Source organism: Stegodyphus dumicola, chromosome X2 (genome assembly GCF_044657685.1).
Source record: "Stegodyphus dumicola isolate Sdum_Otavi_A_Nest chromosome X2, ASM4465768v1".
NCBI lineage: Eukaryota > Metazoa > Arthropoda > Arachnida > Araneae > Eresidae > Stegodyphus > Stegodyphus dumicola.
Genome location: NC_140781.1, coordinates 10474642 through 10490357, shown reverse-complemented (window position 1 = coordinate 10490357; position 15716 = coordinate 10474642). Strand labels below are relative to the sequence as shown.

General features: G+C 35.3%; 1 protein-coding gene across 1 annotated transcript; it reads right to left on the bottom strand.

The window, feature by feature from the left end:
- Positions 1–9675: 9675 nt before the first annotated feature.
- Positions 9676–10500, bottom strand: LOC146992683 (uncharacterized protein F54H12.2-like). The gene has a single exon (XM_085808775.1). It carries the CDS (start codon positions 10498–10500, stop codon positions 9676–9678), a length of 825 nt encoding a protein of 274 aa, XP_085664901.1.
- Between the last annotated feature and the right edge of the window lie 5216 nt (positions 10501–15716).

The following is a 15716-nucleotide window of genomic DNA, read 5'->3' as shown; positions in this document are numbered from 1 at the left end:
CCCTTTTGGGCTAATAAATTAAATTAACAGTAAATAAGAAAAATCTGATGCAGAACTAAAAATAAATTGAAAAAATAATCACTATAAAATACAAGCAAAATTAATTATTACGGTTAAATACAATTTTAATATTAGAATTAAATGCATAATAATTATTAAAGAGTCAAAAGTGTTTATCACTACGATGTATTATGAAATATAATTCCTTTATAGAAATAAAATTCCTTTATAGAAATTGTGCTATAATATTCATCTATAATTTTAAAAAAGCAGCACAATTTAGAATTTTAAACAAAATTTTCAAAATTTCGTTTTTAAATATTTTAGTATTTTTTACTTATTTACACCAATAAAAAGCATAAAAATTGCTGGTTTGAAATTTTCTATTAGTTCAGATTTATAATATTATTTTCTAAAAGAAGTGGTTACAAATTTCCTTACAGCATAGGAAAAGCAAAAAAAAATATCCAGCCCTGAAAGCATGCAATAGCAGTAGGTAGAAAAGGCCGGTTTGGGGCCATGTGGCGCTGTGGCGCTGGGACTGCGTGGCGCTCACAGGGGGGAGGGAGTTGAGGACGCGAGAATTGCTATGTCATCAACCACATGGCTTAACCTCGGACGTGCTGTATCCTGTTCGTGACGTCATCATGCATTGTCACCTCGGATTATCTGGCTATTGCTACGTCAGCCACATGTTTCATCCTGTTTGTGTTGTAATCCGGTTTCATGTCGACGCTTATCTATTAACCCAAATCTGCCACATGATTGCAACATGTTAGAATTTCTAGAACATTCTATTTAGTTCAGCAACGACCGCTAGAGGGAAGTAGATTCACCCATAGCGCTTTCTGATTGGTTCTCGTGGATCCTGACCAAGGCCTATATAAAGAGACCTTTCATATCATTTCCACCTGTGTTGCATGCTTCGCTCCTGCTTTTGCCCTTCCTGTTTCAATCAAGACGTGTTATTTGAGGTACGTATTGTATCATAGATTGTGATTGTATTTAGAGATTCTATGTTAATAATTAGTTTATCTTTTATTAGATAATACTATTTAGTTTATTTTCAATAGCTGTTAATATTTATTTTTTATTAGATAATACTATTTAATAGTTTATTTTCAATAGCTGTTAATATTTATTTTTTATTAGATAATTAACATTTAACTTTTCTATAGATTATTGTTTATTTCATGCATGGTTTTATAATTTTTTCTTAATTTTTGTTTCAAAATTTTCCTAAGGACCATTTTTGTTGAACCCGTTGGGTTTTAATGTAAGTCATTCATTTTCTATACCTCTTTTATATTAATTTTAATCTATATTTTTTCGCTATTATTTATAGATTACATTTCTTGAGATTATGATACCTAATGTAAATTTTCTTAGTTAAATTAACGATACTTAGTATTTTCATGTAAATATTAATCGCATTTCATAAATTATCTGTAGCATGTTTTCTCTTTCCTATTGTAATTCTTCTTAGCTAAATTAAGGATACTTCGTGTTTTTACGTGAATTTTTATGGCATTTCTGAAATTATATATAGTATGCTTTCTTTTTCCTAATGTAATTTTTCTTAGTTGAATTAGTGATACTTTGTGTTTTTATGTCAATATTATTGCATTTATTAAACTGATGATTTATATGTTGCATTAACAATCAAATATCTTTTTTTTATTAGTTTGTGTTCGTTTTACTATTATAAGTAGGTTTCTTTTAAGCTAATATTATTATTTTAACGTTCCTGGACTTGTTTAATAGTTTTTCATGAGCATTTTACATAAACATTAATTCTTTCTTTCTTTCTTTCTTTTTTCTTTTTTTTTTTTTCAGATGGAACGTACATCTGAGGCTATGCTTTCAAATCATGAGGCTGCTTTACCACAAGCCAACGTAAGTATTTTTCTTTTCAAAAATTTTATGTTTGAGAATTTTTGAATTATGATACTTAATTTTGATACTTTTATATTTTTAGATGGATCCTGAATATGTCTTCGAACATGAAGACATGCCTTTGGACGATCAAACCATTGCTATTATGGATTTTGGTGATCTTACATCATCACAGTTGGATTCGCCTTTCGTTGATACCTCAAATTTAACTTGCTCGGAGTGTAATAAAACCTTTGCACAGCAGAGAAGCTTGACAAGACATATAAAAGTGCAGCATTCAATTCCAAGAAACATTTGTGCCATATGCAAAAAGAAGTTTTCTCGCAAGGATAAATTAATGAGGCATATGAAAATGCATTCAGAACCCCAGAAATCCGTGCCATCTCACGCAGTGAAACGAGCAGCTCCCCCTGCCACTATGCCTGCCCCTAAACGACCGAGGCAAGAGCGTCCACCCTGCCTTGGTACGTTTGCTACGGAAATCATTTATCCCAATGAAGACAGCAAGAATGACTTAAAAGTATTTTTAGAGTTGTCAAAAATCGAAATCGTTGGCAAGATTCAAGAAACTGCCACACAGCATCAAGGCATTAAATGGTACTTGAATGCTTGTATGAAGATGGTCAGAAAAGTGTCAGAGACTGAGGAGGAGACATGCACGCCTTACTTTCGGTCAACATGTAGGACCACCCTCGCGGGAGAAATGCCTGATATGCAAAGAGCTATTGAGAAGGTAAGGAAATTATTTTTTTTATTTGAATTTCAATTTATTTAAAAATGTGTTTGAAATTAGTATCACTCATGAAATGTTTTATAGGTGCTGGATTCTATGGAAAAATTTCTGAAAAAAGGTTCAGGTTGGGTTTTAGACTTCGTTCAATACCTGGAACTGAAGACCGCTGTCTACAAACCCCTGGCGGCCTCTTCTTACATACCTCTGCCGAAAGCATTGGCCAGTAAAATGGCTGTTCTCAATATACAGAATGAGGATCACAAGTGTCTCGTCTGGAGTGTATTAGCAGCTCTTCACCCCATGGAAGGTCATGGAGAACATGCATATAGAGTAGGCCATTACAAACCCTATGAAGGAGAAATCCATATAGATGGGTTGTCTTTTCCCACCCCCATTCACCAGCTGGACAAATTCGAAAAGATGAACAACCTATCGATCAACGTGTTCGGTTGGTAAAGCAACGAGAGTTTACCTCTTCGGATCACCAAGTGTCGAAACGGTAATTTATCCTTATTTTATAACTTTTAATAGACATTTTCAAGTTGTTGAATTGTTTCATGGAATGATAGTTTTCCTCTTTTAGGTGATCGTCATATTAATCTGCTGCTCATTTCCGATGACGAGAAGAGACATTATTGTCTTATCAAGAACATGTCTCGTCTTCTTGCCGGACTCACGAAAGTTTAACATGCAACATTTTATTGTGACTATTGCCTTCACCGGTTCAAAAAAAAGAGACTCTCTTTGAACATTTTGTCTATAATGTCTTTTAATTTTTAATTTTTATAATGCATGTAGAAGACTGTCAAGTGCATGGAGTACAAAAATTTAAAATGCCAGAAAATAAATGGTTAAAATTTGACAAGCACCAGTTTCAGCTTCCTGTCCCTTATATTATCTACGCCGACTTCGAAGCTATTTTAGTAAAGCAAGCTACCTGTCTAATGGATCCTTCGAAGTCCTCCACCGCCCCTGTAGCCGACCATCTTCCTTGTGGATATTGTTACGTGATCGTGAGACCCGACGGTTCATTTTATAGGGAACCTCAAGTCTATAGAGGAAAAGATGCCGTCAACCATTTTCTAGAGACTTTACTGGAAGAAGAAAGGGGCATCTTTGAAATTTTGAAAACTGTAGAACCCATGATTTTCACCCAAGAAAATTAATTGGCCTATGAATCTGCCTCCGAATGTCATATTTGTGAGAAGCCATTGAATGGAGATAAGGTAAGTGTTATTCAAATATTATAACTTCATTCAGTAATGTACTTTTGTAATAATGTGTCTTTTTAAAACTAATTTTTAATTTTTCTAGGTGCGGGACCATTGCCATCTTACGGGAGTCTACAGAGGAGCAGCTCATAATGGATGCGACATTAATTTCAAATTTGCAAATTTTCTACCAGTGGTCTTCCATAATCTGAAGGGGTATGACTCTCACTTCCTGATGCAAGCAGTAGGAAAATTCAAAGACGAGGAAATTAAGTGTATTCTGCAGAATTCAAAAAAATTCATCTCTCTTTCTTTGGGTCGTCTACGATTCATTGATTCTCTGCAATTTCTGAATGCGTCTCTAGACAATCTGACGGCTAATTTGTAGCCACAACAATTCCAACTGACAAGAACCTATTTTCGGGAAAAAACAGATCTAATGCTTCGAAAAGGTAACCAGAATTTCTATAAATGTTTTATATACGATAGTGTATTATTACTTTTTTATATAGGTTATTTATTTTCATATTTTTTTAAGGTGTCTACCCCTATAAGTATCTAGACTCGTTTGAACGATTCGATGAGCCGCAATTTCCACCTCTCACTGCCTTCTACAGCCATTTAACACAGAGTGATATCAGCGGTGAGGATTACCAGCATGCGAACAGAGTCTGTGAAGAATTCGGATTACGTCATCAAGGAGACTACCACGACCTCTATGTAAAAAGCGATGTTTTGCTTCTGGCGGATATTTTTCAAAACTTCAGACGATTGTGTCTTGATTTTTACAAACTGGATCCCGCACACGTCTATACAGCCCCTGCTGTGGCCTGGCAAGCTGCATTACGCATGTCCGACATCCAACTGGAGTTACTCACCAATCCTGATATGTATCTCTTTATATAAAAGGGCATTCGAGGTGGCATCGCTATAATTTCACATCGCTTCAGCCAAGCTAATTATGACCCAACGAAGCGATCATCTTATATTATGTATTTGGATGCCAATAACCTTTACGGGTAAGTATCCTTTCCAAATGTTTAGATATAATATTTTCTCTATTATTTACTTGTGATATTCATTATTTTTATTCTATCTTTTTAGATGGGCCATGAGCCAAGCTTTACCAACCCATGACTTCCGGTGGCACGACGGACCTCTTAACTTCATGGAGATGGCTGACGATGCGGAAGAAGGATGTATCCTTGAAGTTGATCTGGAGTATCCAAGGGAACTTCACGATGATCATTCGGACTATCCTCTTGCTCCCGAACAATTCGTGGTGACTCCTGATATGTGGTCACCTTACACGCGAGTATAACGCGGCAACTAAATTCCAAATCCCACCGAGCAGTTCTACCAAACTGGTGCCAAATCTGCGACCTAAGCATCGGTACGTGAGACATTACCGAAATCTGAAGCATTATGTTTCACTGGGGCTTCACGTGACCAAGATCCATCGAGTGCTGACTTTCAAACAATCTCCTTGGCTTGCGAAATACATTGAATTCAACACTAAGCAACGTAAACTGGCTAAATCTTCATTCGAAAAAGACTTATTTAAACTCTTAAACAATTCAGTTTTCGGAAAGACGATGGAAAATCTCAGAAAACGTACCAGCATTGATCTAGTTCATCGAGAGAAACGAGCCAAGAAGTTAGTCGCTGCTCCAACATTTCATTCCTTCAAGATCATCACAGACGATCTGGCAGCCATTGAGCGACGGAAAACCAGTTTGGTTCTGAATCGTCCTATCTATGTAGGCTTCAGTATCTTGGATTTATCAAAAACGTTGATATATCAATTTCATTATGGATATATCAAGAAAACATATGCATCAAAAGCACGTTTATTATTCACAGACACCGACACTCTTTGTTACGAAATAGAAACTGATATTTTTCAAGACATGGGAAACAATCTGAACTTATTAGATACCTCAGATTATCCAGAAAATCATCCCCTCTACAGCCTTACCAATAAAAGGACGATCGATAAAATGAAAGATGAACTATCTGGACAAATTGCCCAAGAATTTGATGGACATAATCCAAAAGTGTACAGCCTACTGAGTAACTCTACTGAGGAAAAACTGCTAAGAGTGTATCGAAAACCATCCTTAAAAGACAGATTCGTCATGTGGACTACGTTAACTGTCTTTTTACAACAACAACGCGGCCTTGCCCATGAGCAACGTATTGCTAGCTACAGTCATCAGATAAAGACTGTGGCCTATACGAAAGCTACTTTGTGTCCTTTCGATACGAAACGATATCTTTTAGATGATGGGATATCGTCCTATGCATACATTATGCCATATAATTTTTAGTTTGAATAATTTTATCTCAAAATTCTATGTACAATCAATGAAAATTCTAAAAGTATTTTATTGTAGAAATTTATGATGTAAATAAGTGTAATGATATGTCTTCAAACTTTAATAAATGTTTATTTAAATATACTGTTTCTTGTTTTGTACTTTAAAAAACTAAGTCTTCAGTAAAGAGAGAGTTCCCTTAATCTTTTTAAGAAAATGTTTAACATGTTAGAATATTTTAATCAAGTTACATGTCAAGTTAGAAAAATTAATTTTAGTTTTATCAAAAAATTGAAAGTTAGAAAAATTAAAAATCTAGTGGAACAGCTATAAATAGAATTGTTTTCCGAATAAGAATTTAGTTAAGATGGAACTGTTGAAATTAAAGCATGCTTTCACGATGTTAGCTGCTGGTCCTAGTGGTAGCGGAAAAACCATGTTTATTAAAAAATTAATGGACCACCAAATGATCATTCCTTTTCCTCCTAAAATTATTTGGTGCTATGGTGCTTATCAAAGTCTTTACGATGAGATAAATTATATTGAATTTTGTGATGGTTTGCCTGAAAACATTCACACTTTATCAAATTCTGTGATTATTATTGATGATCTTATGTCGGAACTCGGAAATGATATAATATTTCTAAGTTATTTACCAAAAGATCTCATCATCGAAATCTTAGTGTTATTTTCATTGTACAAAATTTGTTTCATAAAGCTAGTCGGGAAATGTCTTTGAATGCTAATTATTTAATGCTCTTTAAAAATACAAGCGACAAGTCTCAAATTATGCATCTGGGAAGGCAGTTATATCCAGGAAAGAACAAGTTTTTTCAAGAAGTGTATCAGGATGCTACATCTAAACCTCACAGTTATTTACTGGTTGATCTCAAATCTGAAACATCTGACTCCATGCGTCTGAGAACGGGGCTTTTTCCAAACGATAAATACTACATCTATCAACCTCGCTAGCCATTTGCTGGTGAGCTGTCAACGAGTGAAGATATCTGTGGTGATCGACTTTGAAGGCTTCCAACATTCTTCAGGACAGTTTGTTATTAAAGAACTTGCAGCTTTTGCGGTAGGGGACCCAACGTATCGCGGCACATGGACTTTTCAACCTCCATGTTCCTTTGAAGATTTCAGCAAGAAAACACAACTCACGTTTTCGTGGGTATCTCGGAATATACATCATATGGACTGGACATATGGAGAAATGTCATATACAGATTTAAATTTAGTCCTTCAGATGCTGTTTCGTTCATTTAAAAAAATATATGTCAAAGGTCTGGAAAAAAAGAATTTTTTTCAAAATCATACCAGAAAAGAAGTGATTAATTTGGATGATGTAAACTGTCCCCGTTTTTGTGACTTACCTCCAAGAGAAATAGTCTTCCCTTATTTGCATGTGAAGAACTTTTCACACTGTGCTGTGCAAAAAGCCGCCGCTTATGCACTCTTCGTAGAGACTCTATAAAAGCCAAACACTTTTTTCTTTCTTGTCATTCGTGTATAAAATGTCGAACTGTTCGCAGCACCAATTAGAGCAACTGAAACTCATCTCGAAAAGTAAATTTTCAAGTGATTTGCTTCGCAAGTGTCCCAATAGTGTCATAAAAACTGTGTGTGAGTGTGCCTTAAACTTGCTTCGAGGTCATCTTGCCGTTTTCCCCAAGCGAAAGGCTCAATTAGCGCCTTATAAACGAAGTTTACGAAAACTCGCCAATAAAAAAGTACCTCTTTATAAGAAAAGAAGATTGCTTGTACAAAAAGGTGAAGGTTTTCTCAGTGTTCTCTTACCTGCGGCTATTTCTGTCATTAGTTCTCTTATTCATGGAGTTCAGTAAAAAACTTCTCATCGTACCAGAAGAGAGACGACAAACGGTGTAACATCTTACCGAACTGGATGAGAAAATGGATCGAATTTTAAAGAAAAAAGACCTTGATGAAAGTGAAAAAGCAGCTTTGTGTCTGCAAGTACTCCAGAAATATATTACCTATCAATTACCACCACCCATTGAAAAAACAGAGAAACCTATGGAAAAGAAAGAAGACACTTTGGTGAAGAAAGAAGAAATTCCTACGGAAGATCCATTTGAGAAAAAAGGTTTGAATGTGGCTCCTTTAAAATACGAGTCTCAAGCAAAAGACATTTATCATCATGTGAAGAAACATATTTCAGATGGAGGTGAACTCATTTATCGGGATCAAGTCGTTCCAGGGACTCATGTTGTGACACTCATCAATCATTTTTTAAGAAATAAGAAAAAAACCAGTCGTTGGACAAAATGAATTTTATGCTGTGTTAAAAGAATTAGGTTTACCTACTATGTATAATGTTTATAACAAATTAAATGTCATGTATGCTCGAAGAAATGTATGGATTAGATATTAAATAAAACAATGTTAACTTGATATATGTGTCTTTATTGTGTTCTTAGGAATAAGATACTTTTCCGAAATTAAAAAAAAAAAAAAAAAAAAAAAGATAAAAAGATTTTTTTCTAAGACGGAAAAAGTTTTATTTACAGTTTTTAAGATGAAAAATTTCAGTTTTTGTTAAATCGAAAAAAATTCATTTCGATTGTTTTTAGGTCGAAAAAATTTCACTTTAATTTTTTTACGGAGAAAAATTTCCACTTTTATTTTGTCTATGGCAAAACTCATGTTAATTTTAAAATGTAAGGGGGGAAAATTACACTTCGATTTTGAAAAGTCGAAAAAAATTTATTTAGATATTTTTAGGGAGAAAAATCTCCACTTTTATTTTGTCCATGGGAAAAACCTATGTTAATTTTAAAATGTAAGGTGAAAAAGGTACACTTTGTTTTTATAAAGGCGAAAAAAATTCATTTAGATTTTTTTAGGTCGAAAAAATTTCACTTTAATTTTTTGGGGGGAGAAAAATCTCTACTTTTATTTTTTTAGATCGAAAATTGTTATTTGTGTTGTTCTTCATATGAAAAAGTTTCGTTGTCATTATATTTAAAACTCAATATGCTTTTATATAAGTTGAAAAAATTTATTCAGTCAGAAAAATAAAACACAAAAGAAAAAATACATTTTAAATATTTTAATTTTCAAATATTTTATTGTTTAAAAATCATTCTTACACCATAAGTTTTTTTCACAAATTGACACAGGTTAAAATCACTCATTTTACATAAATTTTCAATAATGGCAAACATAGATTGGCCTTGGCTTCGTTTTAGTCCATAATAAATACAGTATGCTCCACATACATTAGAAGTTACACTCTGTAATGGAATATTATTCCATTTTACATTTGAACAGTGAAATCCATAAACATCTGGAGATTGTCCATAAGAATCAAAAAATTCTAATTCTTCATCTTGGAAAAAGACTACCCAATGCGCTCCGGATTCTGTGGACTTGTCTGTATTCACAACGATGGCTGATCTTCTAATTAAGGGAGGTATTTTATCTGCTGGATAAACTCCTCGAAAGACAGCTGCTGCTTCACGAGATAAAATGTTTTGTATAATACGACCATCCATCAGTTAAAGTCAAAAATGATGTTCCTCGATTTATTAATTTCAATCACGTTATCAAATTCTGCAAAGATAATCACACACACGGTTTGCTCGAGAGGTTGGCTGAACTTTAACTCAATCCGTAGATTAGAATGCTTAATGAGATTCATATGCTCTCCATCACAAAGGTCTGGTGATAATTCGAAACCAAATAACACGTTACCTTGTAAATAGTCTTCTCTCGAGATAAAAATGCCTTTATCTTGCTGGCATTTATTGAAAAACAGGCTATGATAAGCTCGAATATAATTATTGTTATCAAAATTTGGTTCCAGTGGATTGTAAGGCACAGGCTGTCCTTCGACGTACACTCCAATGAAATTCAGGTAATAATGTTTAAACTCAAATGGTGACTTGGCAAAATTTCCGTGAAAAGCGTCATTATCAACACATCCAATTATAATTCTTTGAGGCATTTGACCAACAAAAACATTGTCTTGTATCAAGGACATGCTATTTTGGGGAATGGAATAGACTTTACATAATACTCTATTAATAGGATACTTAGCATTACTCTTCTCTAATGCTTTCGCATGACCTAGGATAACTCCAGGGCTCACACGCACTTTTCTCACGAAAAGAGATACATGTTCTAAAACCGCTTTATGACCTGCTTTTCCTTGCAAACAAAACTCCGGCTTGCTTCTGATAAGAGTTAATTTAACATCCACCATATTTAATAAAAGCCTTTCTTGATGAAATAAATCAAAATAAATGCCACCAATCATATCAACAGTAGAACTCAGTTTGAAAAAGGAAGATCGCTTCTCTAGATCTTTCTCATACATTTCAGCTGTCAGTTTTGAAGTTTTACTATCATAGCCGTGATTGAGCAAAGTTTCAATATAAGCTCTATAGGGGTATGTGTTACTAGAAGAAGACACCAGTCGTTCGTTTAATGTGAATCCACCTGAGAAAATAAAGAATGCAGGAACAAATTTACTGGGCCGATGCTAGCATCTTTATCCAGAGGTGAACCATCCGTTTTTATTATTTTTGCTCTCACGTAGAGTTGTATTTGTGACAGGTCAATATAATCTTCTCCACTGCCTGAAATATGAAATTCTAAGGGACCTCCGTCAAATACATTAGATAGAGGATGAAACTGAACCCATTGACCGCTTTGAATCGCCGTTTGAGTTCCAGGTGAATGAAAAAGTTCTAATTCGGATTTAACACATTCAGGGGAATCTTTCATGATAAAAGCTATTATGAATAGAAAATATCACGTCTTCTCTGCTTCACAGCTTTCGGAGAAATGAAGTGTTTTGACTGTTTTCGCTTCCTTTTATACTTGCCACTACCAACCATGGTCTGGGCTTTACGAATAGCTTTTGCCGCTAATACTTTTCCCGCCTCTTTGGCTCTTTGTTTAGCAGCAGACTGAATGTTTTCACCTGCCAACACATCATTTGCGATGAGAGCTCCGGTGAGCAAAGCTTTTTTCCCCACCGTTTTGGCTCCTTTCACAAACAAAGGCATAGCAGAGCGAAATAGACTGCGAAAAAATTCATCGAGACCATAGCCCTTTTGATAGGGTTGACCTTGGTAATAAGGAAGCCCCGAGCCGGTTTGATAATGATTTTCATAATTTTGAGTACAACATTCGTATAGTACGAGCATCTTGATGTCTTTCTTACAAATAAAACGCTTCCTCTTCTGTTGTCATATTTATAGGATTTGTCGCCTTCGGAAATGAAGCACAAGAATTAACTTACCCCTCTCAAAAGGAACGAATGTACCCGAATTGAGTCGGATTTCCATTTCGATTGTATTAAATGAATTTCTTGCTACTGGTACATAATGTGGTCTGTCGTATTGTACATTTACGGTATCACCATCTTTTCCGGTAACTGTCACGACTTTTAAGAGGGGAGCTTGCACATTACCAACAATCTGAGGCGAAACGTCACTATACACATAAAGTACTGTGTAAGCAGAATGCAGATCCCCCACATATGGACTATTCCACGTACCTTCGACAATCTGCTGTTCGAAACCTAATAAACTTGCCAATCCCGAATCATAAAAGATTAACCGAGCTCCATTTTGCGTGACAATTTTTACTCTTTTTGTTGAACGATCATACTGTAAGGAGATTTTATCTTTAAATGATGCTAAAGTCATGGCCTTTAAGAGATCTGGGACACTTTCGTAACATCCTGGTGGTATTTTTCTATTGGAAACTTCCCTTACACCTGAAGAGTCACCCAAATCAAAGCCAAAGAGATTGTTATCTTTTGTCAATATTGTACCAGGTATGCGGGTAAATGATCTCAGAAAACCAACTTCCCATTCCCCGTTCAAAGATATGGGTACAGGCAATTGAGTAATGAAATGAGAGATAGTATTTTCTGGAAAATAACGTTGAGAGCTATCACTAGGTAACGTCATATAGAAAGACATCTTGGCAAATGACGATTCTTTATATGATGCGGAGTTTTTATATTCTTTTCACATCGGTCACCCATGCATTAAATTTTGGTGGATAACCTACGAATTTCACATAGTATTCCGTCACGCTCTTTTCTCTTTCTTTCTCGCAACACTTTTTCAACGGGATAATATCCCGAATCTGAAATTTTTTGCAGTTCCTTTTCGTAAAAGGTTCCTTCAATGACTTCTCCGGCAAGGTCTTTAAGTCGATAAACAGGTGGATTTCTAGGAAGGATTTCATGGATCGTAAATATTTCTCTTGTCCAGTTACTTTCATAGCCTTTTTCAAAAATCATTTTTAATTTGCTAACGCGCACTGTATCTCCCACTTTGAACTTAGGTTGAGGTTTAGGTAGGTCTTTATATAATTGATTCCACACTTGTTTCTCATTGTGTTTATTGACATTCGCTGGTTCAGTTTGAATAGAGCGATGCCAGGTATGATTATAACTGTGAATTAATTTATCTATTACGTCAATATAACGATATGTATTCATTTCACTGAAGTACTTCCACATTTATCTTTTGAGGGTTCTGTGGAATCGTTCGATGATGCTTGCCTTTACTGTACTGTTCTCAGTTGTGAAAAAACGAACTTTTTCTTTTTTAAGATAAGTTTGAACGATTTTATTCTTATACTCTTTACCTTTGTCAGTCTGTAACACATGTAGTTTTCTCTCGCTAAAAATATGTTCAAGAGCTGATTTGACACTCTGACCTGTTTTATCTTTGAGTGGAATAGCCCAAGCATATTTGGAAAACACATCAATACACGTTAGCGAATATTTACATCCATCGTTGTGTTTGGCAAGAGACTGCATATCTGCCAAATCAGATTGAAACTGAGCGTCGATGCCTCTGACGAGGACGCGATTGCGACGAAAATGTCGCTGGGTAGGCTTGTGCAAAGTATATGACTCTTTGCTGGTAAGCCAATTCTTGATCGTTTTGTGACTTTCTTTGCCTTTTAAAGCACGATGCAAAGCACTCACTCCACCAAAACTGGCGGGAAGGGCTGGATCGCGATACATCTGAGTCAGATTCATGGTATGTACAGCAGTGATTTTTACTAATAGAAATGTGAACCCTCATTTATAGTTTTCTCTAAATTTATAGTTTTCTCTAAAACATACAACCTCTTATTTCTACATCTATCATCATCAATCCTTCTTATGAACGGAAAGCAAATGTGTATGAGTATTTATAGTGTTCCCTTAATTTTATATATAGTTATTTTTAACTTAATGAGACAGTAAAGAGACCTTTATAAACAAATAATTTTATTTACTTTTTAAACATTCATAATATTCAATACCATAACAGTCTATAAGTTTAGGATACTTCAAATCTCCGTTTTCTTGGATCAGCTGTTCTAGTGACGTCTTTAGAATGGTTTGAAGGCATGCTCTTCCCAAAGAAATGTCGAAGGATTCTGGAAGCTTTTCCTCGTTAATAGGTTCCTCGGATACACTTTAGTAGGCTTCACAAAAGTCCATACATAGATATATGAGGTTAGTGACAATGGTACTGATACGATTCTAATTTGTGGACAATTCTTCGAACTGGGCGATTGTAAGTCTAATACTGCTTTTCTCCACTCCTTTTACTGTTAGTTGCTTTAACGTGATGTGGTAACCATCATATTCCGCACTAAAATTCTTGGGTAGTTGCAAATTCATTGTGAAAACCTCTTGTGGGCTGTGTTGAGAGAAGGTGTTCAAACACGAAGGCTCTAAATTCACACCGTTACGAGTCGGATAATATGAATTCTCGTACTTGCTGTATTGCCTGATGTGCACGGTGATCTTTCCGTTGAAAAGGATAGGTCCCACAAAGACATTGTTGCCAATATGTGTCAGCTCCTCTGGGATTGTGTCTTCAGTAAAGCGTCCATTGCGCTAAAAGAGAAAAAATAATGATTAGTCGTTTGGTACAAGAATAATAAGTCTGCGTTATAGCAAGAATAAACTCTTTTCGTAATACTTACTTTCTTCTTAGATGTATTATCTTCGTCTATTTTTCGTTTGCCATTAGTGTTCCGCGAGATGGGTGTTTCTTTGGACTTCTCATGGTGTGGGTCAGAATTACAATCAGAATCTGAAATCTTCGGCACATCCACGTTGAGAGGCTCGTTCTCGAACTGTTGTTCCAAATCCATCTGAAAAATATAAATTCAAACTATAAAGGTAATGCTACAAATGCAGATTTTCGTACTCAAATTAAATAGTAACATCAAATATACGAACACGGAAAAGATATATGATTAAAAATAAATACATACTTCAAATAACATGTCTTGATTCAAACAGGAAGAGCAAAAGCAGGAGCGAAGCACACAGCACAGACAGAAATGATATGAAAGGGTCCAGCGTCTCTCTATATAGGCCTTGGTCAGGATCCAGGAGAACCAATTAGAAAGGTCTATGGATAAGACTACTACCCTCTAGCGGTGATTGCTGAACTAAATAGAATGTACTAGAAATTCTAACATGTATCTGCATGCTGCAATCAGGTTGCGGATTAAGTATGACATCAGAGCAGCGGGAGTTCTACGTCAATGGATAAGTGCAGACGTGAAACCGGATTACAACACAAACGGGATGAAACATGTGGCTGACGTAGCACTAGCAAGATAATTCGAGGTGATAATGCGTGATGACGTCACGAACAGGATGTTTCACGTTCGTAGTTGATGACGTAGTTGATGACGTACTCAATTCCTTCCCCCCTGTGAGCGCCACGCAGTCCCAGCGCCACAGCGCCACATGGCCCCAAACCGGCCTTTACCTACTAATAGCTTTATAATTATTTGGAACGTTAATTATGCTTGATAAATATACTAAATTTTTAAAAATCAATGTCAATTTCAAAAGTAAAAATATGTAGAAATTCTAATTTGTGAAATGAGGCGTTACAACCAGCTTTTTCTTGACAATTTTGCACGCTGCAATAGGCTACCACTGTTAAATTTCTGCAAGTCGTCCCTACTTCTTCGGATGTGATCAAGGTGACATCCGGGAACGCCTCAGACGAGGGAGAAAACACGTTTGGGTTAGTCTATTTCTTATAAGGTCCATGGTTTATTCTAAAAGACAGTTCTTCGGATAATGTAATGCTGCTGAGCAATTTTTTCCCAATTGCTGCGCGTCTATTTATGATAAGAGTTTTTTAAATAAAAATCATTTTAGAACTACAAATATTTAATTTTGCATTTAAGAAATAGTTCTGTACTATCACCACAGTCCTCTCTAATAGGTGGTTTTGCAAACAAATATAATAATAACACAATTTTAAAATGATAGAATTGAAATTTTTTTTCGGAAGAAAAGGTAGATTTTTTATTTATTTTCCTCTATGTCATTATTACATTGAGACATTTGCTTATACCAAGAGAAGAGACAAGTTCAATGACTGCTCAGGCGGACACACTCAGGGTCCGCCCCCGGCAGCAAATGTTCTAATTATGAAGACATATATATATATATATAGAGAGAGAGAGAGAGAGAGATGTAAGATAAAAACTATGTGAGTCAAAATTATAATTTAAACTAACGGTAACTCTTTAATT

What these genes read in the sequence shown, in the direction of transcription:
- LOC146992683 (XM_085808775.1), bottom strand. Translation starts at nt 10,500, where the DNA reads ATGTATGAGAAAGATCTAGAGAAGCGATCTTCCTTTTTCAAACTGAGT.